The sequence below is a fragment of the Heteronotia binoei genome, chromosome 6 (genome assembly GCF_032191835.1).
Source record: "Heteronotia binoei isolate CCM8104 ecotype False Entrance Well chromosome 6, APGP_CSIRO_Hbin_v1, whole genome shotgun sequence".
NCBI classification, from domain to species: domain Eukaryota; kingdom Metazoa; phylum Chordata; class Lepidosauria; order Squamata; family Gekkonidae; genus Heteronotia; species Heteronotia binoei.
Genome location: NC_083228.1, coordinates 149775392 through 149798805, shown reverse-complemented (window position 1 = coordinate 149798805; position 23414 = coordinate 149775392). Strand labels below are relative to the sequence as shown.

The 23414-nt window shown below is 49.9% G+C and overlaps 1 protein-coding gene across 4 annotated transcripts in view; it reads right to left on the bottom strand.

Annotated features, from left to right (window-relative positions):
• Positions 1–23414, bottom strand: part of OPA1 (OPA1 mitochondrial dynamin like GTPase) — a 196226-nt gene that overhangs the window by 113109 nt on the left and 59703 nt on the right. For all 4 annotated transcript variants that reach the window (XM_060242867.1, XM_060242869.1, XM_060242870.1 and 1 more), the window contains 2 exons: positions 22752–22845; positions 21379–21489 (listed from right to left, as the gene is read on the bottom strand). In XM_060242867.1, coding sequence (XP_060098850.1) covers positions 21379–21489; positions 22752–22845 — 205 coding nt within the window. The remainder of the gene's footprint in view (positions 1–21378; positions 21490–22751; positions 22846–23414) is intronic.

The following is a 23414-nucleotide window of genomic DNA, read 5'->3' as shown; positions in this document are numbered from 1 at the left end:
CCCCCACTCCATCCTACTACTGACAGCAGGTAGGTCGGCAGACCCAGGAAACCCATCCATACGCCGAAAGTGAGCCTGCTGTAGAGGCTAGGTGTTGAACTCCAGGTTTGAATCCCCACTCCCTGGGTGACCTTGAGCTACTCACATGCCACGATCCCTCTAAGACGTGGAGTCTGGTGCGCAAAAATTCTGCTTTGTGAGCTGCTGGCACTAAAGGTGTCAGCTGCAGCATCAAGTAGTTTGCTGTGGGGCCGTTTTTCCTGAGCCGAGACAAAAATGTGTAAGCTGTAGTCTAAAAACCTGTGAGCTGGCTCACGCTCACTCAGCTTAGAGGGACACTGCTCACACGCCCTCAGCCTGACCCACCTCACGAGTGCTGTTGGGAGGATAAAATGGGGGACAGAGCTGCGTAAGCTGCTTTGGGTCCTAAGGTGGGCTATAAATGAAGTAACCCCCCCCCCCCCGCCAAGAAATATTTTGGGTGGATTCTTGCTGCTGGGTGTGTCTGTAGGGGGGGGGCGGTGATCTGATCTTTGGCAGCCAAGTTATCCAGAGGCACCTTAAACATTAGAAGGGAAGGCCAAAGGATCTGGTGGTGGCCACAAGCATAAAGGTCAAGGGAGTCCCCTGTGCAAGCACCAGTCGTTTCTGACTCTGGGGTGATGTTGCTTTCACAACGTTTTCACGGCAGACTTTTTACGGGGTGGTTTGCCCTTGCCTTCCCCAGTCATCTACACTTTCCCCCCAGCAAGCTGGGGACTCATTTGACCAACCTCGGAAGGATGGAAGGCTGAGTCAACCTGGAGCCGGCTACCTGAACCAGCTTCCGCTGGGATCAAACTCCGGTCGTGAGCAGAGCTTGGACTGCAGTACTGCAGCTTTGACACTCTGCACCACGGGGCTCTTTATGGCTACAAGCATAGACAGCTTCAAAAAGGGACTGGATAAGCAGATGGAGCAGAGCTTTTAGAGTTTAGGGAAAAGACCACTAACTTGGAATCTGTGAGTGAATTTTCTCAAATGTGTATAAAGGAGAGAGGGGACTTCTTCTCCCTCTCCTATAACAGTGCTTCAGCGTCATTCAGTGATGCCCGAGGACTCCAAGCTTTGGGACACAAAAAAGCAAAGAACCTCTCTTCACACAACCCACAATTCAGTTGCAGAACTCACTGCCACAAGTCGTAGTGAAGGTTAGATGGCAACAAGACTCTTCAGTGGAAGACAGGCCTGTAGCTGTACTGCTGAAAATTTGGTGCCTCGACCCCAAAAAACAGCCCCCCCCAGATACCTGCGGATCAATTCTCCATTATACCCTATGAGAATCAGCCTCCACAGGGAATAATGGAGTGCCAGCAGACATTTCCCTCCTCTCCCCCCACTTTCTGATGACCCAGAAGCAGGGGGAGGGCCTCCAAACTGGGGGATCCCCTGCCCCCACCTGGGGATTGGCAGCCCTAGATCCAACACAGCTTCTTTAGCAAGATCTTCCGTCGTCTGAACTGCTAGCTGCAGCCTCCATATTCAGAGGCAGTCTACCTCTGTGCCACCCGATATCAGGCGGCATGCGGAAAGGGATACCTCTTTGTGTCTAGGCCTACAAGGTGCGCATCCTCTGGAGGTATTTGGCCTTCAATTCCCTGGCCTTTGGAATTCACTGCCACAGGAGGTGGTGGCAGCTACAAGCATAGACGACTTCAAGGAGGGACTGGAAAAACATCTGGAGCAGAGGTCCATCAGTGGCTATTAGCCACAGTGTATTGTTGGAACTCTCTGTCTGGGGCAGGGATGCTCTGGATTCTTGGTGCTTGGGGGGGGGGGGAGTGGGAGGGCTTCTAGTGTCCTGGCCCCCCTGATGGCACTTGGGTTTTTGGCCACTGTGGGACACACAGAGTGTTGGACCAGATGGGCCACTGGCCTGATCCAACATGGCTTCTCTTATGTTCTTATAGATGGAACTCTCTGTCTGGGGCAGTGGTGCTCTGTATTCTTGGTGCTTGGGGGGGCACAGTGGGAGGGCTTCTAGTGTCCTGACCCCACTGGTGGACCTCCTGATGGCACCTGGGTTTTTTGGCCACTGTGGGACACACAGAGTGTTGGACTGGATGGGCCACTGGCCTGATCCAACATGGCTTCTCTTATGTTCTTATGTGACACAGAATGTTGGACTGGAAGGGCCACTGGCCTGATCCAACATGGCTTCTCTTATGTTCTTATCTGACACAGTGTTGGACTGGAGGGGCCACTGGCCTGATCCAACAGGGCTTCTCTTATGTTCTTATGTGACACAGTGTTGGACTGGAGGGGCCACTGGCCTGATCCAACATGGCTTCTCTTATGTTCTTATCTGACACAGTGTTGGACTGGAGGGGCCACTGGCCTGATCCAACAGGGCTTCTCTTATGTTCTTATGTGACACAGAGTGTTGGACTGGATGGGCCATTGGCCTGATCGAACAGGGCTTCTCTTCTGTTCTTATGTGACACAGAGTGTTGGACTGGAGGGGCCACTGGCCTGATCGAACAGGGCTTCTCTTCTGTTCTTATGTGACACAGAATGTTGGACTGGATGGGCCACTGGCCTGATCCAACAGGGCTTCTCTTATGTTCTTATGACACAGAATGTTGGACTGGAGGGGCCACTGGCCTGATCCAACAGGGCTTCTCTTATGTTCTTATGTGACAGAGAATGTTGGACTGGAGGGGCCACTGGCCTGATCCAACAGGGCTTCTCTTCTGTTCTTATGTGACACAGAGTGTTGGACTGGAGGGGCCACTGGCCTGATCCAACAGGGCTTCTCTTATGTTCTTATGTGACACAGAATGTTGGACTGGAGGGGCCATTGGCCTGATCCAACAGGGCTTCTCTTATGTTCTTATGTGACACAGAGTGTTGGACTGGAGGGGCCACTGGCCTGATCCAACATGGCTTCTCTTATGTTCTTATGTGACACAGAGTGTTGGACTGGATGGGCCACTGGCCTGATCCAACAGGGCTTCTCTTATGTTCTTATGTGACACAGAATGTTGGACTGGAGGGGCCACTGGCCTGATCCAACAGGGCTTCTCTTATGTTCTTATGTGACACAGAGTGTTGGACTGGAAGGGCCACTGGCCTGATCCAACAGGGCTTCTCTTATGTTCTTATGTGACACAGAGTGTTGGACTGGATGGGCCATTGGCCTGATCCAACAGGGCTTCTCTTATGCTCTTATGTGACACAGAGTGTTGGACTGGATGGGCCACTGGCCTGATCCAACAGGGCTTCTCTTATGTTCTTATGTGGCACAGAGTGTTGGACTGGAGGGGCCATTGGCCTGATCCAACAGGGCTTCTCTTATGTTCTTATGTGACACAGAGTGTTGGACTGGAGGGGCCACTGGCCTGATCCAACAGGGCTTTTCTTATGTTCTTATGTGACACAGAGTGTTGGACTGGATGGGCCACTGGCCTGATCCAACAGGGCTTTTCTTCTGGGCCACTGGCCTGATCCAACATGGCTTCTCTTATGTTACACAGAGTGTTGGACTGGAGGGGCCACTGGCCTGATCCAATGTGGCTTCTCTTATGTTCTTCTGTGACACAGAGTGTTGGACTGGATGGGCCACTGGCCTGATCCAACAGGGCTTCTCTTATGTTCTTATATTTATTTATTTATTACTTTACATTTATATCCCGCCCTCTCCGCAAGCGGACTCATAGCGGCTTACAGTATCATAAAAACAATCAATTCCATAAAACATATAAAACCATAAAACATTTATCAAGTTAAAAACTAGTACTCTATCTCAATCTAGTCTGGCGGTATTGGGTTCTGACTATGACCGCCAGCTTCTGTAGGATGTCCGGTGGCAGCCCATTTTCAGTCAACCAGAAAAGCCTGCCTAAACAGTTCGGTCTTACAGGCCCTGCGGAACGCCGACAAATCCCGCAGGGCCCTTATAGCTTCTGGGAGGGTGTTCCAGAGTTCTGGTGCTGCCACCGAGAAGGCCCTGGATCTTGTTGTGGATAGCCTGGCTTCTTTTGGGCCAGGGTGTTGGACTGGATGGGTGTTGGACTGGATGGGCCATTGGCCTGATCCAACAGGGCTTCTCTTATGTTCTTATGTGACACAGAGTGTTGGACTGGAGGGGCCATTGGCCTGATCCAACAGGGCTTCTCTTATGTTCTTATGTGACACAGAGTGTTGGACTGGATGGGCCACTGGCCTGATCCAACATGGCTTCTCTTATGTTCTTATGTGACACAGAGTGTTGGACTGGATGGGCCACTGGCCTGATCCAACAGGGCTTCTCTTATGTTCTTATGTGACACAGAATGTTGGACTGGAGGGGCCACTGGCCTGATCCAACAGGGCTTCTCTTATGTTCTTATGTGACACAGAATGTTGGACTGGAGGGGCCACTGGCCTGATCCAACAGGGCTTCTCTTATGTTCTTATGTGACACAGAGTGTTGGACTGGATGGGCCACTGGCCTGATCCAACATGGCTTCTCTTATGTTCTTATGTGACACAGAGTGTTGGACTGGATGGGCCACTGGCCTGATGCAACAGGGCTTCTCTTATGTTCTTCTGTGACACAGTGTGTTGGACTGGAGAGGCCATTGGCCTGATCCAACATGGCTTCTCTTATGTTACACAGAGTGTTGGACTGGATGGGCCACTGGCCTGATCCAACAGGGCTTCTCTTATGTTCTTATGTGACACAGAATGTTGGACTGGAGGGGCCACTGGCCTGATCCAACAGGCCTTCTCTTATGTTCTTATGTGACACAGAATGTTGGACTGGAGGGGCCACTGGCCTGATCCAACAGGGCTTCTCTTCTGTTCTTATGTGACACAGAGTGTTGGACTGGAGGGGTCACTGGCCTGATCCAACAGGGCTTCTCTTATGTTCTTATGTGACACAGAATGTTGGACTGGAGGGGCCATTGGCCTGATCCAACAGGGCTTCTCTTATGTTCTTATGTGACACAGAGTGTTGGACTGGAGGGGCCACTGGCCTGATCCAACATGGCTTCTCTTATGTTCTTATGTGACACAGAGTGTTGGACTGGATGGGCCACTGGCCTGATCCAACAGGGCTTCTCTTATGTTCTTATGTGACACAGAGTGTTGGACTGGAAGGGCCACTGGCCTGATCCAACAGGGCTTCTCTTATGTTCTTATGTGACACAGAGTGTTGGACTGGATGGGCCATTGGCCTGATCCAACAGGGCTTCTCTTATGCTCTTATGTGACACAGAGTGTTGGACTGGATGGGCCACTGGCCTGATCCAACAGGGCTTCTCTTATGTTCTTATGTGGCACAGAGTGTTGGACTGGAGGGGCCATTGGCCTCATCCAACAGGGCTTCTCTTATGTTCTTATGTGACACAGAGTGTTGGACTGGAGGGGCCACTGGCCTGATCCAACAGGGCTTCTCTTATGTTCTTATGTGACACAGAGTGTTGGACTGGATGGGCCACTGGCCTGATCCAACAGGGCTTCTCTTCTGTTCTTATGTGACACAGAGTGTTGGACTGGAGGGGCCACTGGCCTGATCCAACATGGCTGCTCTTATGTGACACAGAGTGTTGGACTGGATGGGCCATTGGCCTGATCCAACAGGGCTTCTCTTATGTTCTTATGTGACGCAGAGTGTTGGACTGGATGGGCCACTGGCCTGATCCAACAGGGCTTCTCTTCTGTTCTTATGTGACACAGAGTGTTGGACTGGAGGGGCCACTGGCCTGATCCAACATGGCTTCTCTTATGTGACACAGAGTGTTGGACTGGATGGGCCACTGGCCTGATCCAACAGGGCTTCTCTTCTGTTCTTATGTGACGCAGAGTGTTGGACTGGAGGGGCCATTGGCCTGATCCAACAGGGCTTCTCTTATGTTCTTATGTGACACAGAGTGTTGGACTGGATGGGCCACTGGCCTGATCCAACAGGGCTTCTCTTCTGTTCTTATGTGACACAGAGTGTTGGACTGGAGGGGCCACTTGCCTGATCCAACATGGCTTCTCTTATGTGACACAGAGTGTTGGACTGGAAGGGCCACTGGCCTGATCCAACAGGGCTTCTCTTATGTTCTTATGTGACACAGAGTGTTGGACTGGATGGGCCACTGTCCTGATCCAACATGGCTTCTCTTATGTTCTTATGTGACACAGAGTGTTGGACTGGATGGGCCACTGGCCTGATCCAACAGGGCTTCTCCTATGTTCTTATGTGACACAGAGTGTTGGACTGGAGGGGCCACTTGCCTGATCCAACATGGCTTCTCTTATGTGACACAGAGTGTTGGACTGGAAGGGCCACTGGCCTGATCCAACAGGGCTTCTCTTATGTTCTTATGTGACACAGACTGTTGGACTGGATGGGCCATTGGCCTGATCCAACATGGCTTCTCTTATGTGACACAGAATGTTGGACTGGAGGGGCCACAGGCCTGATCCAACAGGGCTTCTCTTATGTTCTTATGTGACACAGAGTGTTGGACTGGAAGGGCCACTGGCCTGATCCAACATGGCTTCTCTGATGTTCTTATGTGACACAGAGTGTTGGACTGGATGGGCCACTGGCCTGATCCAACATGGCTTCTCTTATGTTCTTATGTGACACAGAGTGTTGGACTGGATGGGCCACTGGCCTGATGCAACAGGGCTTCTCTTATGTTCTTCTGTGACACAGTGTGTTGGACTGGAGAGGCCATTGGCCTGATCCAACATGGCTTCTCTTATGTTACACAGAGTGTTGGACTGGAGGGGCCACTGGCCTGATCCAATGTGGCTTCTCTTATGTTCTTCTGTGACACAGAGTGTTGGACTGGAGGGGCCACTGGCCTGATCCAACAGGGCTTCTCTTATGTTCTTATATGACACAGAGTGTTGGACTGGATGGGCCATTGGCCTGATCCAACAGGGCTTCTCTTATGTTCTTAAGTGACACAGAATGTTGGACTGGAGGGGCCACTGGCCTGATCCAACAGGGCTTCTCTTATGTTCTTATGTGACACAGAGTGTTGGACTGGAGGGGCCACTGGCCTGATCCAACAGGGCTTCTCTTATGTTCTTATGTGACACAAAATGTTGGACTGGAGGGGCCATTGGCCTGATCCAACAGGGCTTCTCTTATGTTCTTATGTGACACAGAGTGTTGGACTGGAGGGGCCACTGGCCTGATCCAACATGGCTTTTCTTATGTTCTTATGTGACACAGAGTGTTGGACTGGATGGGCCACTGGCCTGATCCAACAGGGCTTCTCTTATGTTCTTATGTGACACAGAATGTTGGACTGGAGGGGCCACTGGCCTGATCCAACAGGCCTTCTCTTATGTTCTTATGTGACACAGAATGTTGGACTGGAGGGGCCACTGGCCTGATCCAACAGGGCTTCTCTTCTGTTCTTATGTGACACAGAGTGTTGGACTGGAGGGGTCACTGGCCTGATCCAACAGGGCTTCTCTTATGTTCTTATGTGACACAGAATGTTGGACTGGAGGGGCCATTGGCCTGATCCAACAGGGCTTCTCTTATGTTCTTATGTGACACAGAGTGTTGGACTGGAGGGGCCACTGGCCTGATCCAACATGGCTTCTCTTATGTTCTTATGTGACACAGAGTGTTGGACTGGATGGGCCACTGGTCTGATCCAACAGGGCTTCTCTTATGTTCTTATGTGACACAGAGTGTTGGACTGGAAGGGCCACTGGCCTGATCCAACAGGGCTTCTCTTATGTTCTTATGTGACACAGAGTGTTGGACTGGATGGGCCATTGGCCTGATCCAACAGGGCTTCTCTTATGCTCTTATGTGACACAGAGTGTTGGACTGGATGGGCCACTGGCCTGATCCAACAGGGCTTCTCTTATGTTCTTATGTGGCACAGAGTGTTGGACTGGAGGGGCCATTGGCCTCATCCAACAGGGCTTCTCTTATGTTCTTATGTGACACAGAGTGTTGGACTGGAGGGGCCACTGGCCTGATCCAACAGGGCTTCTCTTATGTTCTTATGTGACACAGAGTGTTGGACTGGATGGGCCACTGGCCTGATCCAACAGGGCTTCTCTTCTGTTCTTATGTGACACAGAGTGTTGGACTGGAGGGGCCACTGTCCTGATCCAACATGGCTGCTCTTATGTGACACAGAGTGTTGGACTGGATGGGCCATTGGCCTGATCCAACAGGGCTTCTCTTATGTTCTTATGTGACGCAGAGTGTTGGACTGGATGGGCCACTGGCCTGATCCAACAGGGCTTCTCTTCTGTTCTTATGTGACACAGAGTGTTGGACTGGAGGGGCCACTGGCCTGATCCAACATGGCTTCTCTTATGTGACACAGAGTGTTGGACTGGATGGGCCACTGGCCTGATCCAACAGGGCTTCTCTTCTGTTCTTATGTGACGCAGAGTGTTGGACTGGAGGGGCCATTGGCCTGATCCAACAGGGCTTCTCTTATGTTCTTATGTGACACAGAGTGTTGGACTGGATGGGCCACTGGCCTGATCCAACAGGGCTTCTCTTCTGTTCTTATGTGACACAGAGTGTTGGACTGGAGGGGCCACTTGCCTGATCCAACATGGCTTCTCTTATGTGACACAGAGTGTTGGACTGGAAGGGCCACTGGCCTGATCCAACAGGGCTTCTCTTATGTTCTTATGTGACACAGAGTGTTGGACTGGATGGGCCACTGGCCTGATCCAACAGGGCTTCTCCTATGTTCTTATGTGACACAGAGTGTTGGACTGGAGGGGCCACTTGCCTGATCCAACATGGCTTCTCTTATGTGACACAGAGTGTTGGACTGGAAGGGCCACTGGCCTGATCCAACAGGGCTTCTCTTATGTTCTTATGTGACACAGACTGTTGGACTGGATGGGCCATTGGCCTGATCCAACATGGCTTCTCTTATGTGACACAGAATGTTGGACTGGAGGGGCCACTGGCCTGATCCAACAGGGCTTCTCTTATGTTCTTATGTGACACAGAGTGTTGGACTGGAAGGGCCACTGGCCTGATCCAACATGGCTTCTCTGATGTTCTTATGTGACACAGAGTGTTGGACTGGAGGGGCCACTGGCCTGATCCAACAGGGCTTCTCCTATGTTCTTATGTGACACAGAGTGTTGGACTGGAGGGGCCACTTGCCTGATCCAACATGGCTTCTCTTATGTGACACAGAGTGTTGGACTGGAAGGGCCACTGGCCTGATCCAACAGGGCTTCTCTTATGTTCTTATGTGACACAGACTGTTGGACTGGATGGGCCATTGGCCTGATCCAACATGGCTTCTCTTATGTGACACAGAATGTTGGACTGGAGGGGCCACTGGCCTGATCCAACAGGGCTTCTCTTATGTTCTTATGTGACACAGAGTGTTGGGCTGGATGGGCCACTGGCCTGATCCAACAGGGCTTCTCTTATGTTCTCAGAGATTGTGTGCCTCTGATTCCCGGCCTGGTCCCAGAGGTATTGAGCATGTGGGAACCAAGAGGCCAGGCACTGGGCCGGATGCAGTTGGCTTCTTATTTATTTAATTCCATTTATATCCCACCCTCCCCGCCAAGGCGGGCTCAGGGCAGCTTACATGCTCATGCATATGCATGAGTATAAAAATATAAAGACATAAAAGCCATAAAACCGTTTAAAACATAAAAGTCAGCCTTTTGATGCTATGCTCTTAGATTCAAAGTTATGTTCTCTGCTAACAGATCCGAGGCGTTCCCTTCTGCTGCTGCTGCAGGGCGGCTTGCAAGAGGTGGTCCAGACGTTCCCTGAGGACTGTAGTGGCTGACAATCTAGTTTGCAAATGCCTGGTGGAAGAGTGCCGTCTTACAGGCCCTGCGGAACTGTATGAGCTCTCGCAGGGCCCTAACTTCTTCCGGCAACTCGTTCCACCAGCGGGGGGCCACTACAGAGAAGGCCCTGGCTCTAGTTGCCATGAGCCTGGCCTCCTTATGTTCATAGACAGCTCTCACATGGACTGGTCCTTCTTGCAGTAGGCTGGGTTGGATCCAGACAGATTTTAGTCCAGTAACACCTTAGAGATCGGTAAGAGGTTTGGAGGAGAAACTTCCAGGAACCAAAACTCCCTCGACCAGCTACGAAGGAAGCTGCGTGACTCTCCCACCCTGAAAACCCTGCTCGTCTCCTAGGTGCTGCCCGTGGACTTGAAGCCCTCTGCTCTTCTGCAGACCAACATGGCTGCGCTCTGAAATTACCTTTATAGGACCGATCCAGGTGGGCAGCCGTGTTGGGCTGAAGCAGCGGAACAAAGCAAGAGTCAATTTGTACCTTTAAGACCAACCGAGTTTTATTCAGAAGGGAAGCTTTCGTGTGCCCAGTTAACATAAACCAACAAACACCAGACCCCAACTTGTGGCTCTTTTAGTCTGCTAACAAACATCTCCACGATTTCGCATACTAACTCACTGCCCACTTTCTCTGTATTGAGGACTGCTGGCCATTCCGTACTACTGTCTGATGAAGGGGGCTTCTAGCTCATGAAAGCTGGCATTCTGAATAAACTTTTGTCGATCTTAAAGGTGCAACTTAACTCTTGCTTTAGGGTGGCCAACGGTAGCTCTCCGGATGTTTTTTGCCTACAACTCCCATCAGCCCCAGCCAGCATGGCCAATGGCTGAGGCTGATGGGAGTTGTAGGCAAAAAAAACATCCGGAGAGCTACCGTTGGCCACCCCTGCTTTATAGGACCAATGGAATGATCCACCAGCAGAAGGCAGTGGCCAGCAGCCATGGCTCTTCCCTGCGCCCATTCAGCAATCCTACCCTATCCTGGAAACTAACAGCCACAGGTGCCCGGGGGGGGGAGGGGGACAAGGACAAAACACGCCCCCCCTGTTCTGCATGGAAGGAAGAGTGAGAGCTTGTTCCTCTTCCCTCCTCTGCAGGGTTCCTGCAAGCCCAGGAATCAGCGGCCCATGGCGGATGGCACCACTGCAGTCTATGGATTGCTAGACTGGACCTCTTCGCTGCTGGACTCCAGCCAGTTAATGCTGCTCCGCATCTCTGAACCGGTTTCCTCTTGTTCCCGTACGGTCCTGACCCAACAGGAAAAAGCCAAACCTTAGAGAGAAAACCACCCAGGCTGTCCTTAAAGGGACAGCCCATCATCGATCACTTGCCAAGACAGATTTATAATAAGAGGTCCCCCCCACCCTTCTGTTTCTTTAAGGCTGCAAAACCAGATGGGAAGTGAATGGACAGTCAATGGGTCACAAAAACACTGGGGAGGATCCGCTTGTCTGCTACATTTACGTTCCCAGTGAGGGGGAAAAAGGGGGTCAAGACGGAAACGGCACGGCCGGCTGCTGGAAAAGGCCTTTCTTTCTTCAGGCAGCTACAAAGAGGGTGGCTGTTCCTCGCCTGACTGTCAAAGGCAGGCTTGTCAAAAGGCCTTTCCGTAGCTCAGGCTTGCAAAAGAGGCAAAGGCAGGCCGAGGGATGAATGAATCAGGAGGGAGATTCTTGGACAATTAGCTCATTAGCGCAATGAAACCCCGAGACAAAGAGCTGACAAACGGAAAGCGCCTGAATGGAATTTATAACAGTGCAGGAGAGCCACCCCCATGCATCACTGCGGAGGTTATGACAGGCCCCGCAGGAAAGCCAAGGGAAGCGATGGAAACCCAACTCCTTTTCTAACCACTGGAACTCCCGGGGATCATGAGAACACGCCCTTGCAAAGGAGGCCGTCTGGCATCATGGAGCCAATTTATGTCAAACGTGAACGCTCCCGGGGAATTCTGAAAGGCAGGAATAGTTTACCAGAAGGAAAACAAACACCAAGCTCAACCTCACCTCCGTAAACACGGGTGTGTGTGTGTGCGTGTGTGTGTGTGTGTGTGTTTGCCTCTCAACTCTGTAGCTGAAGCCTGCCAGTTCAGATCTGGCTCACATGCCTTGCTCTGTTGGAGTCCAAATGGAGGCCAGAAACAGGGCTATTTCAGTGGTGGCCTCTTGCCTGTGGATGACCCACCCACATGCTCTGCAGGTGTCAGGCCCAAACGTTTCTTTTTAGCCAGGTTTTATTTAATATCTGAATTGCCCAATTGCTGCTACTGCAGGGCTAGTACGGGGGGACTTGTTGCCTGCCCCCTCCCACTAATCCCCGATAAAACCCCGCAGTGCCCCCACTCGGGCATCCAAGCTGAAAAGGCCCACGGGGCTTTCTCTTCCTAGGAGACCCTGCCAAGCCTTGGTCACTCGGGACGGCTTGCTGGACTTCCCAGCCTTCTGCCCCCTTCAGGACGGGGTGCCCAGAGCCATTCCCAGACAGCCCCACGTGGCAGTCCCGCTGCCAGCTGGGAGAGAGATGGAAACGACCGGCACTGAGCAAAGGCTGCGCTTGCTTCTAGGACACTATCAATGTGAAACGGGGGTTTAGGGACTGAACTGGGTACTGCTCTTTTCTTTGGAGGCAGGCAATGGACAACGTCTGGAGAACGGGGATAGGGAAATGGCTGAGAAGCTAAATGAATTTTTTGCCTCCGTCTTCACTGTGGAAGACGAGAACTTTTTGCCTGCCCCAGAACCACTAATTTTGGAAGGGGTGTTGAAAGACCTGAGTCAGATTGAGGTGACAAAAGAGGAGCTCCTACAACTGATAGACAAATTAAAAACTAATAAGTCACCGGGTCCGGATGGCATACATCCGAGAGTTCTGAAAGAACTCAAAGTTGAACTTGTGGATCTTCTAACAAAAATCTGTAATCTTTCATTGAAATCTGCCTCCGTTCCTGAGGACTGGAAGGTAGCAAATGTCACCCCCATCTTTAAAAAAGGTTCCAGAGGAGACCCGGGAAATTACAGGCCAGTCAGTCTGACTTCAATACCGGGAAAGTTGGTAGAAACCATTATCAAGGACAGAATGAGTAGGCACATTGATGAACACGGGTTATTGAGGAAGACTCAGCATGGGTTCTGCAAGGGAAGATCTTGCCTCACTAACCTGTTACATTTCTTTGAGGGGGTGAACAAACATGTGGACAAAGGCGACCCGATAGATGTTGTTTACCTTGACTTCCAGAAAGCTTTTGATAAAGTTCCTCATCAAAGGCTCCTTAGAAAACTTGAGAGTCATGGAGTAAAAGGACAGGTCCTCTTGTGGATCAAAAACTGGCTTAGTAATAGGAAGCAGAGAGTCAGTATAAATGGGCAGTCTTCGCAGTGGAGGACGGTAAGCAGTGGGGTGCCACAGGGCTCGGTACTGGGTCCCATGCTCTTTAACTTGTTAATAAATGATTTAGAGTTGGGAGTGAGCAGTGAAGTGGCCAAGTTTGCGGATGACACTAAATTGTTCAGGGTGGTGAGAACCAGAGAGGATTGTGAGGAACTCCAAAGGGATCTGTTGAGGCTGGGTGAGTGGGTGTCAACGTGGCAGATGCGGTTCAATGTGGCCAAGTGCAAAGTAATGCACATTGGGGCCAAGAATCCCAGCTACAAATACAAGTTGATGGGGTGTGAACTGGCAGAGACTGACCAAGAGAGAGATCTTGGGGTCGTGGTAGATAACTCACTGAAAATGTCAAGACAGTGTGCGTCTGCAATAAAAAAGGCCAACGCCATGCTGGGAATTATTAGGAAGGGAATTGAAAACAAATCAGCCAGTATCATAATGCCCCTGTATAAATCGATGGTGCGGTCTCATTTGGAGTACTGTGTGCAGTTCTGGTCGCCGCACCTCAAAAAGGATATTATATCATTGGAGAAAGTCCAGAGAAGGGCAACTAGAATGATTAAAGGGCTGGAGCACTTTCCCTATGAAGAAAGGTTGAAACGCTTGGGACTCTTTAGCTTGGAGAAACGTCGACTGCGGGGTGACATGATAGAGGTTTACAAGATAATGCATGGGATGCAGAAAGTAGAGAAAGAAGTACTTTTTTCCCTTTCTCACAATACAAGAACTCGTGGGCATTCGATGAAATTGCTGAGCAGACAGGTTAAAACGGATAAAAGGAAGTACTTCTTCACCCAAAGGGTGATTAACATGTGGAATTCACTGCCACAGGAGGTGGTGGCGGCCACAAGTATAGCCACCTTCAAGAAGGGTTTAGATAAAAATATGGAGCACAGGTCCATCAGTGGCTATTAGCCACAGTGTATGTGTGTATATAAAAATTTTGGCCACTGTGTGACACAGAGTGTTGGACTTGATGGGCCGTTGGCCTGATCCAACATGGCTTCTCTTATGTTCTTATGTTCTTAAGGGGCACATCCCTATCAGTCCCACCATGATGCCAATACAAAAGGTATCTGATCCAGTTCTAAATGTGAAAGAGTTTCTTAAGTTAGCACTGGAGCCACGGGAAAGTTAAAAACTGTGACGTGCTGGAGGCGCGCCAAATGTCTCCTGGCTCAGCTGCCTCGTTCTTAGACATACGGCGTGGGACCCGTCTGCCTCCAGGACCGCCTCTCCCCATAGGAGCCTCAGAGACCACTTCGATCAAGTACGCAACATCTCCTCATGATCCCTGGGCCAAAGGAAGCACAGCTGGCCACCAGCAGAGCAAGAGCTTTTTCAGTGGCAGCCCCTGCGATGCGGAACGCCCTCCCCCAAAACAGCAGGGCCCTGCAGGACACAAGTCCACGGGGCCTGTAAGACAGGATTGTTTCAACTGGTGTTTAGCAAATAACGCGGAGGCGAACCCTCTTCCACCACCCCACAGCACTGACCCCTGAACCATCCCAGCACAAATCCAGAGTGCCAACTAACATCTTACAATATCGTTACATGCGGTGCTCAAGAAGAATGAAAACCCGCCATCTGGATCCTGGCGAGTGAACCTGGAACCTGACTACATATTTTAAATTGCATGAACTGTTGAAATGTTCTATTGTACTTTGATTTCGACACTCTGTTATTTTAACTGTTGTTAACTGCCCTGAGCCCATTAGGGGAGGGCGGGATATAAATGCAATAAAATAAAATAGAAATAAATAAAATACTGGTCACCAGCATCTCGGGTTTTTTTGGCCACTGTGTGACACAGAGTGTTGGACTGGATGGGCCATTGGTCTGATCCAACATGGCTTCTCTTATGTTTTCATGAGACACAGAGTGTTGGACTGGATGGGCCATTGGCCTGATCCAACATGGCTTCTCTTATGTTCTTATGAGACACAGAGTGTTGGACTGGATGGGCCATTGGCCTGATCCAACATGGCTTCTCTTATGTTCTTATGTGACACAGAGTGTTGGACTGGATGGGCCATTGGCCTGATCCAACAGGGCTTCTCTTATGTTCTTCTGTGACACAGTGTGTTGGACTGGAGAGGCCATTGGCCTGATCCAACATGGCTTCTCTTATGTTCTTCTGTGACACAGTGTGTTGGACTGGAGAGGCCATTGGCCTGATCCAACATGGCTTCTCTTATGTTCTTATGTGACACAGAGTGTTGGACTGGATGGGCCATTGGCCTGATCCAACAGGGCTTCTCTTATGTTCTTCTGTGACACAGTGTGTTGGACTGGAGAGGCCATTGGCCTGATCCAACATGGCTTCTCTTATGTTCTTATGTGACACAGAGTGTTGGACTGGATGGGCGGGATATAAAAATAGAAATAAAATAGAAATAAATAAAATACTGCTCACCAGCATCTCGGGTTTTTTTGGCCACTGTGTGACACAGAGTGTTCGACTGGATGGGCCATTGGTCTGATCCAACATGGCTTCTCTTATGTTTTCATGAGACACAGAGTGCTGGACTGGATGGGCCATTGGCCTGATCCAACATGGCTTCTCTTATGTTCTTATGAGACACAGAGGGTTGGACTGGATGGGCCATTGCCTGATCCAACATGGTTTCTCTTATGTTCTTATGTGACACAGAGTGTTGGACTGGATGGGCCATTGCCTGATCCAACAGGGCTTCTCTTATGTTCTTCTGTGACATAGTGTGTTGGACTGGAGAGGCCATTGGCCTGATCCAACAGGGCTTCTCTTATGTTCTTATGTGACACAGAGTGTTGGACTGGATGGGCCATTGCCTGATCCAACAGGGCTTCTCTTATGTTCTTATGTGACACAGAGTGTTGGACTGGAAAGGCCACTGGCCTGATCCAACAGGGCTTCTCTTATGTTCTTATGTGACACAGAGTGTTGGACTGGAGGGGCCACTGGCCTGATCCAACAGGGCTTCTCTTATGTTCTTATGTGACACAGAGTGTTGGACTAGAGGGGCCATTGGTCCGATCCAACATGGCTTCTCTTATGTTCTTTCGATGCCCGCTCTTGAGGCTTCTCCTCCAGCGCATTCTTTGACAGATAAGCTGCATGCTGTGTCCCAGTTGGCAGGGCCCAGGAGCGGCACACTGTGTTCCCGCAGGGGCAACAGGAAGAGAAGGAGGGGGGGTGGGCACCGTGCCTCGGGGGGAGGGGAAGGGGAAGGAGGGGCAGGCAGCAGCAGTGGGCGGGTGGAGGAGGCAGGCAAACTAGGTGCTTGCCTGAGGCACCGGGAGGAGGGGAGTCCAGTTCGGTGCCCCCACCCTCTGGCGCCCTAGGCAACCACCTAGTTTGCCTAATGGGCGAGCCGGCCCAGGTTGTGGCTCAGGCCCAAAGGAGACATTATATTTAATGTGGGATGGCCATTGGGCCTTGCAGCAGGACACCCCACAGATCCCCATGGGAATTGAATTCAGAAGTGCTGCAGGGACCCAGTTTTGTGGTACAGGGTAGGGAGGGACTCAAGCTTCGCTCTGGCCCCATCGACTTTTCTAAACTGAAGCAGTATTGTTTGGCCCTTCCTCGAAAGGAAGGGGCTTTGTGTGCAAACATTCTGTGCAAGTGCAGCCCCGCCCCCACCTTCCCAGTTGACCAGCCCACCACTTGAAGATCCTCTTCCCAAGGCAGGATCTCTTTACCTCACTCCGGAAGGTGAAGTAGGTAGCCACCAGAAGAGACCGGGCTTCTTGGTGGTGGCACCTTACCTTTGTAACATCATTCCCCTTGAGTCTTTCCAATTTCACTTTCCTTAAGGCTCCAGGCCAAAACTCTTCTGACCCTAGATCCAGGTGGTGGTTTGAAGCAGTAGAAGAGCCTCTGTTTCAAAACCTCCAAGGAAGGAGAGCCCACCACCTCCCAAGGAGGAAGCCTGTTCCACTTAGGAACCACTCTAACAGTTATAGAATCATAGAATTCTAGAGTTGGAAGGGACCTCCAAGGTAATCTAGTCCAACCCTCTGCCCAATGCAGGAAACTCACAAACACCTCCCCCAAAATTCACAGGATCTCCATTGCTGTCAGATGGCCATCTAGCCTCTATTAAAAAACCTCCAAGGAAGGAGAGCCCACCACCTCCCGAAGAATCATAGAGTTGGAAGGGACCCCCAGAATCATCTAGTCCAACCCCTTGCACAATGCGGGAAACTCACAAATACCTCTCCCTAAATTCACAGGATTTTTTGAAGGTTTTTAGCTCTTCAAAATGAAGGTTTTTGGACTGTGCGCATGCTCCCTGGGCCAGAGGTGGAACAGAAGCAATCCAAGGGAGTGGACTGAGAAGCTTATCTGTCAAAGGACCTTTAAAGAGTCTCATTCAGGTCCTTCAGAGAGAAGAAACCCTCCAGTAGAGTGCCCAGGGCATTGAGAAGCACAGTCAACAGCAGGGCTGCTTAAACCCAGAAATCCATGCTGGGCCATCGCCTGCAACTCCAACAACTGTTTATATCGACAACAAAATCACAGACATGCTTTAAAGCTGTTTAGCGTTCAAACAAACTGCTGCTTTGAATGCTTGACCATTATTGAACCACAATTGATTGGACAGTTGGCTGGTAAAGTGTCCGACTTCTTTGATTTTTAGCTTGTATCTGAAATACCGCAGGCACTTTCTATGATGGAGAGTGACACGAAGTGGAAGCAGAGAACCCCCAAACTCTCCCCCCCTTCCCCCGCCCCTGATCTGCCACTTGTGTGGATGAGAACATAAGAGAAGACATGTTGTATCAGGCCATTGGCCCATCCAGTCCAACACTCTGTGTCACATAAGAACATAAGAGAAGGCCTGTTGGATCAGGCCAATGGCCCATCCAGTCCAACACTCTGTGGCACATAAGAACAGAAGAGAAGCCCTGTTAGATCAGGCCAATGGCCCATCCAGTCCAACACTCTGTGTCACATAAGAGAAGCCCTGTTGGATCAGGCCAATGGCCCCTCCAGTCCAACACTCTGTGTCACATAAGAACATAAGAGAAGCCCTGTTGGATCAGGCCAATGGCCCCTCCAGTCCAACACTCTGTGTCACATAAGAGAAGCCCTGTTGGATCAGGCCAATGGCCCCTCCAGTCCAACACTCTGTGTCACATATGAACATAAGAGAAGTCCTGTTGGATCAGGCCAATGGCCCATCCAGTACAACATTCTGTGTCACATTAGAACATAAGAGAAGTCCTGTTGGATCAGGCCAATGGCCCATCCCATCCAGTCCAACACTCTGTGTCACACAGTGGCCAAAAATTTTATACACACACACACACACACACACATATATATACAAACACCTCCCCCTAAATTCACAGGATCTTCATTGCTGTCAGATGGCCATCTAGCCTCTGTTGAAAAACCTCCAAGTTTGTGAGAGATCTCTGGCACCATCAGAGACAGAAGGCTGACCTGGCTGAGCCACCAGTGAGATCCGGCAGGACATTTGAGGCTTTTCCAAAAAGACAGCATGCTAATGAGGGATCTATGGAGAGACAGGCATTTCTAACACCACCCAAGGCCAAAGGCTAAAATCAGAGCCGCTAGCATCATCCCCAAACCAGGAAGCCAACTGCGACAGAAGAAGACCCTTTCAAAGCAGCGTGTGCAGGACTGGGTCCCTTTACTGGCTTTCAGTTCACGGGTCTTCGGGTTGTACCCAGGCCATAATTTCCAGCTCTCTCCACAGCCAAGGGGGCTTCAGGAGCCTTTTGCACAAGAACAACCGTGGCTCTCACCAAATTCATTTATAACTGTAGTTCAAAGCCCCCCACTTGAGATATCTGCCAGCGCACTTCTGCCTGCCTTGCACGACATGCGCGCTGAAGAACTGGCAAGTGAGAAGGAAGGCGAGGTCGGCAAGGAAGCATTTGACAAAGACAGACTGGAAACCGCTACAGGAGAGAGGAAATAAGGCGGCAAGCCCAGGCAAGCCGCAGAGAAGCAAACGGAATTGCTCAGATCGCTGCTACCCGCTGCCTGGGTGACGCTGAAGTAGCAACTGGGGAAGAACGGTAAACAGAGGCGGGAGGTCAGCCATGCCGCAGCAAACACCCCTCCCATCCCCTGGGGGCAGCGGCTCTCTCCAAAAAGGACCCTCCCAAGGCAACCACCTGCTGCCCTCTACAGGTGAGGAGGGGAAGTGGCCTTTTATTACAGGATGGGTTTCCTCGGCAGGAGATTTTTAGTAAAGCTGCCCAGAACTTAGAGGAGGAAAATGCCTCCATGGCCATCAAAGGTTACAGCAGTCATCCTGGCACCTTTTGTCCAATATCCTTTGGCACAAGCAAATTACAGCTTTATTTGCAAACTATGGGAGAGAGAACCCTTACTGCTTAACAATGTTCCAAGCTGCAGCCATGGAAAAAGGCCTTTGAACAGTGGGAAACTGAGCACTGATGTAACCCTAGTAACAGTACAAGCCTTCTGTCTCAGGCAAGCCCTAACAAGACAGAGGCTTTGTTTACTGGGAAATGGTCCTAATCAAGGACTCAACGGAAGACTGAAAACAAGTCTGAAATATCCTATATGCAAGGAGGCAGCTCTCAACTGCTGCAATACACCAAGCTCAGAACATCAGAAGAGGCCTGCTGGATCAGACCAGTGAGGGTCCATCTAGTCCAGCCTCCTGTCCCACACAGGAGCCAACCAGTTCCTCTGGAGGGCCAACAACAGGGCAGAGAGGCCGAGACCTTCATAAGAACATCAGAAGAGCCCTGCTGGACCAGACCAGTGAGGGTCCATCTAGCCCAGCATCCTGGTTCACACACTGGCCAACCAGTTCCTCTGGAGGGCCAACAACAGGGCAGAGAGGCCGAGACCTTCCCCTGAGAAGGACATCAGAAGAGCCCTGCTGGACCATACCAGTGAGGGTCCATCTAGTCCAGCATGCAGTCTCACTAAGTGGCCAACATGTTCCTCTGGAGGACCTACAACAGGGCACAGAGGCTGAGGTCTTCCCCCTAATGTTGCCTCCTGGCTCTAGGATTCAAAGGCAGCCTGCCTTTGAAGGGGGTTCCCTTTAGTCACCAGGCTCGTAGCCACTGATAGATCTCTTCTCCATTTATTTATTTATTTATTTATTTATTTATTTATGTATGTATTCGGGACTTATATCCCGCCCTTCCCACGAGTGGCTCAGGGCGGCTTCCAACAGTTTATCAAGCATAAAATTAAACAATTTTAAGTATAAGCAATTAAATAATTAAACAGATAAAACCTTAAAAACCAGTACGTTTCAATTTCATAAAACAGTAAAACCTTAAAACCAATAACATTTCAATTTCATATCAACAGATGGCTAGCCAGTTACATGAAGTCTTCATCCCAGCTAGGTGTAGGCTAGCCGGAAGAGGGTCGTCTTACAGGCCCTGCGGAACTGAACCAGGTCCCGCAGGGCCCTCACCTCTTCCGGCAGCTGGTTCCACCATGTGGGGGCCATAACGGAGAAAGCCCTTTCTCTGGTGGCTTTCAAGCGGGCTTCTTTTGGCCCAGGGATAGTGAGGAGATTTTGTGTTCCTGACCTCAGTGCTCTCTGGGGAACATGTGGGGAAAGTGACACCTTTGCCTTCACCAGCAGAGCTGCTGCTGCCCATCCAGAAATCACAGACCGTCATCTTCTCTGCAGAAGAAAAGCTAGCAGGATGCCCTGGTGGTGTCCCATCCCAAAGCAAGTGGATCCAACTGAAAGCGATTCTATTCAGCCTGCACTTTTTTCTGAACAAGTTGTGCTGACATGGTTGCAAACTTTCACACAGCACAAGACATTTCTGTATTCCCATACTCAAAGAAGAGTTCTGTACAACTCAAAAGCTTGCTACCCAAATGCTATCCAGACAGTTGGTCATTAAAAGTTGCTGTCTTCCATAAAATCAGGCATGCATGGCCACTCCCAACTGATCTTACAGCTTTGTTAGCAGGCTTGGTATCTGACTGGCAGTTTGACTCTCGACCATACCCAGAAAATCTAGTTGATCCTGGATGCGAATCCAGCTCCTAAGCAGGTTTTGAGCATGGCACAGCCCACAGTGATGGGGCTTAAATTAATGCACCAAATAACACCAGCTCCCTCCTTACTACGAGCAAAGGTCACAGAAGGAAGAGCCCCGTCTGTGCAAGTGCCCCCTCCCCCCTCCCCCTGGTCCGCTTTGTTTCTGAGCCACAGAGATACTCACTGAGGTCCTCGGCCAGCTGGACTCTTTTCCCAGTTATCAACTTCACCTTCTTCTCATAATCCTCCGCAAAATCCTCCAGCACCTCTTTTACGTTCTTCTCCAGGCGCCTCACTGGAAAGAAAAACCGCAGCATTTCAAAATATGTTTAAAAATTACATGCCAAGCCAGGGGAAAACAGGAGCTAACTCTTCACTCATGATTGACTGTCCCAACTCATCATATTCTCACCACTGCAGGGCTGAAGTCCAAAGCAAGAGCTTCAGGGGATCCATGTGCCCTCCCAAGCCCAAAACCACAGCAAAGAGAGGTACAGCCATGTGTCCTGCCAAGCACAAGATGACTTTCTGACCCACAGGACCAAACATCAGGCTCTGGTGAAACCACTGATGGGAAATACACGTTAAATCCAGAGGCTTGGAGTGGCAATAACTGGAGTTGAGGCTTAAGCATATCAAAAGAAATAAAGTTTTGTTGGAACCTTTTATCATCTGCTACCAAAATGTTAGGAAATACATGTTAAATTCAGAGGTTTGGAGTGGCAGTAATTGGAGTCGAGGCTCAAGCTTAACAAAAGAAATAAAGTTTACTAGAAAACATCAGGAGAGGGTACTTGGGATAAAACAGAAAAACAATCTAGCTTACCAGCTAGTCTATCTATGTCTGACTACATGGCTACGTTCTTTGTCTCCACTGTTCTTCTCCCCAAAAAGCATTTCGCCAGGAAGAAGAGCAATAAAACTTGCATACAAGATCAAAGCATTTCACACCTAACATCCTCTCTGAACAATGTTGTGTTCACATCTTTCGAGGGCAAAGTAAGAACCATCCCACAATTGAGTTTAGGTCACAATACATCACTTCCTCTATCAGGTAAACAAAGAGTTAACTATATAATGGCTGGAATGTACATAGCTTGTATTCCAACAAGTTTACTAGAAAACATCAGGAGAGGGTACTTGGGATAAAAAAGAAAAACAATTTTGCAAACCAGCTAGTCTAACTATGTCTGTACTACATGGCTACAACCCCTTTGTCTCACAGTTCTTCTTCCCAACGAGCATTTCGCCAGGGAGAAGAGCAATTCAGCTCGTGTACAAGCTCAAAGCATTTCACACCTAACATCCTTTCTGACCAATGTTGTGTTTACATCTTTCGCAGGTAAAGAAGGTTGGGTTTAGGTTACAATACATCACTTCCTCTTTCAGGTAAACAAACAGTTAACTCCATAATGGCTGGAATGTACATAGCTTGTATTCCAACAACCACCCAATCCCAAATGGATCTGAAGGAGGGAGTGGCCACAGTTTCAAACTCCTGCAGCCCTGCAGACAGCACTGGGGGGAGGGGGAACAGCCAGCCAGCGTAGTCTTTACCTTCTGTGTTGGCCAGCTGCTGCCTCAAGGTGTTGGCGGTGATGGTCAGCATCCGCTGGATGCGCCAGAACAGGACCACGTCATTGCATTCAAGCTGAAAGGACCAGAGACGAAAAGAGTCACACCGAGGACATGGAATCGCAAGAGTGCCCCTGGAAACAGCAGACAGAGGCTGCAGCCTCTCCATACAACACACATCCCATCAACTTCCCCACGTTTGGCTGCAGGTGGACTGATCTAAACCCAGTTTCACCACACATGACCCCCAAAACATACACATCTAAAACATTACCTAAAAACCCGAAAAGGCCGTTACTGCATATTATTACTATAGCAAGGATATTGTATGCTAAATACTGGAAAAAGCCGCAAACACCAAACAAAAACGAATTTTTGTCTAAATTAATGGAAACAGCTGAAATGGATATGTTAACATGTAGATTGAAAGGAGGAAATGTGGAAGAATGTAGAGACCTGGAGTCCGATGTATTTGTGGGCCAAACAATTAGGGTTTGAAATGATATGAAAATATTGATAGCTACAGTTTTTTTTCTTAGCTCAATCGCTCCACAAGATGTTTTTTGTTAGTTGGTTGATGTTGATATGTAATCTGTATATTCTACTGTGTATGTTGTAATAATATGTAATTTATTTGAAAATAAA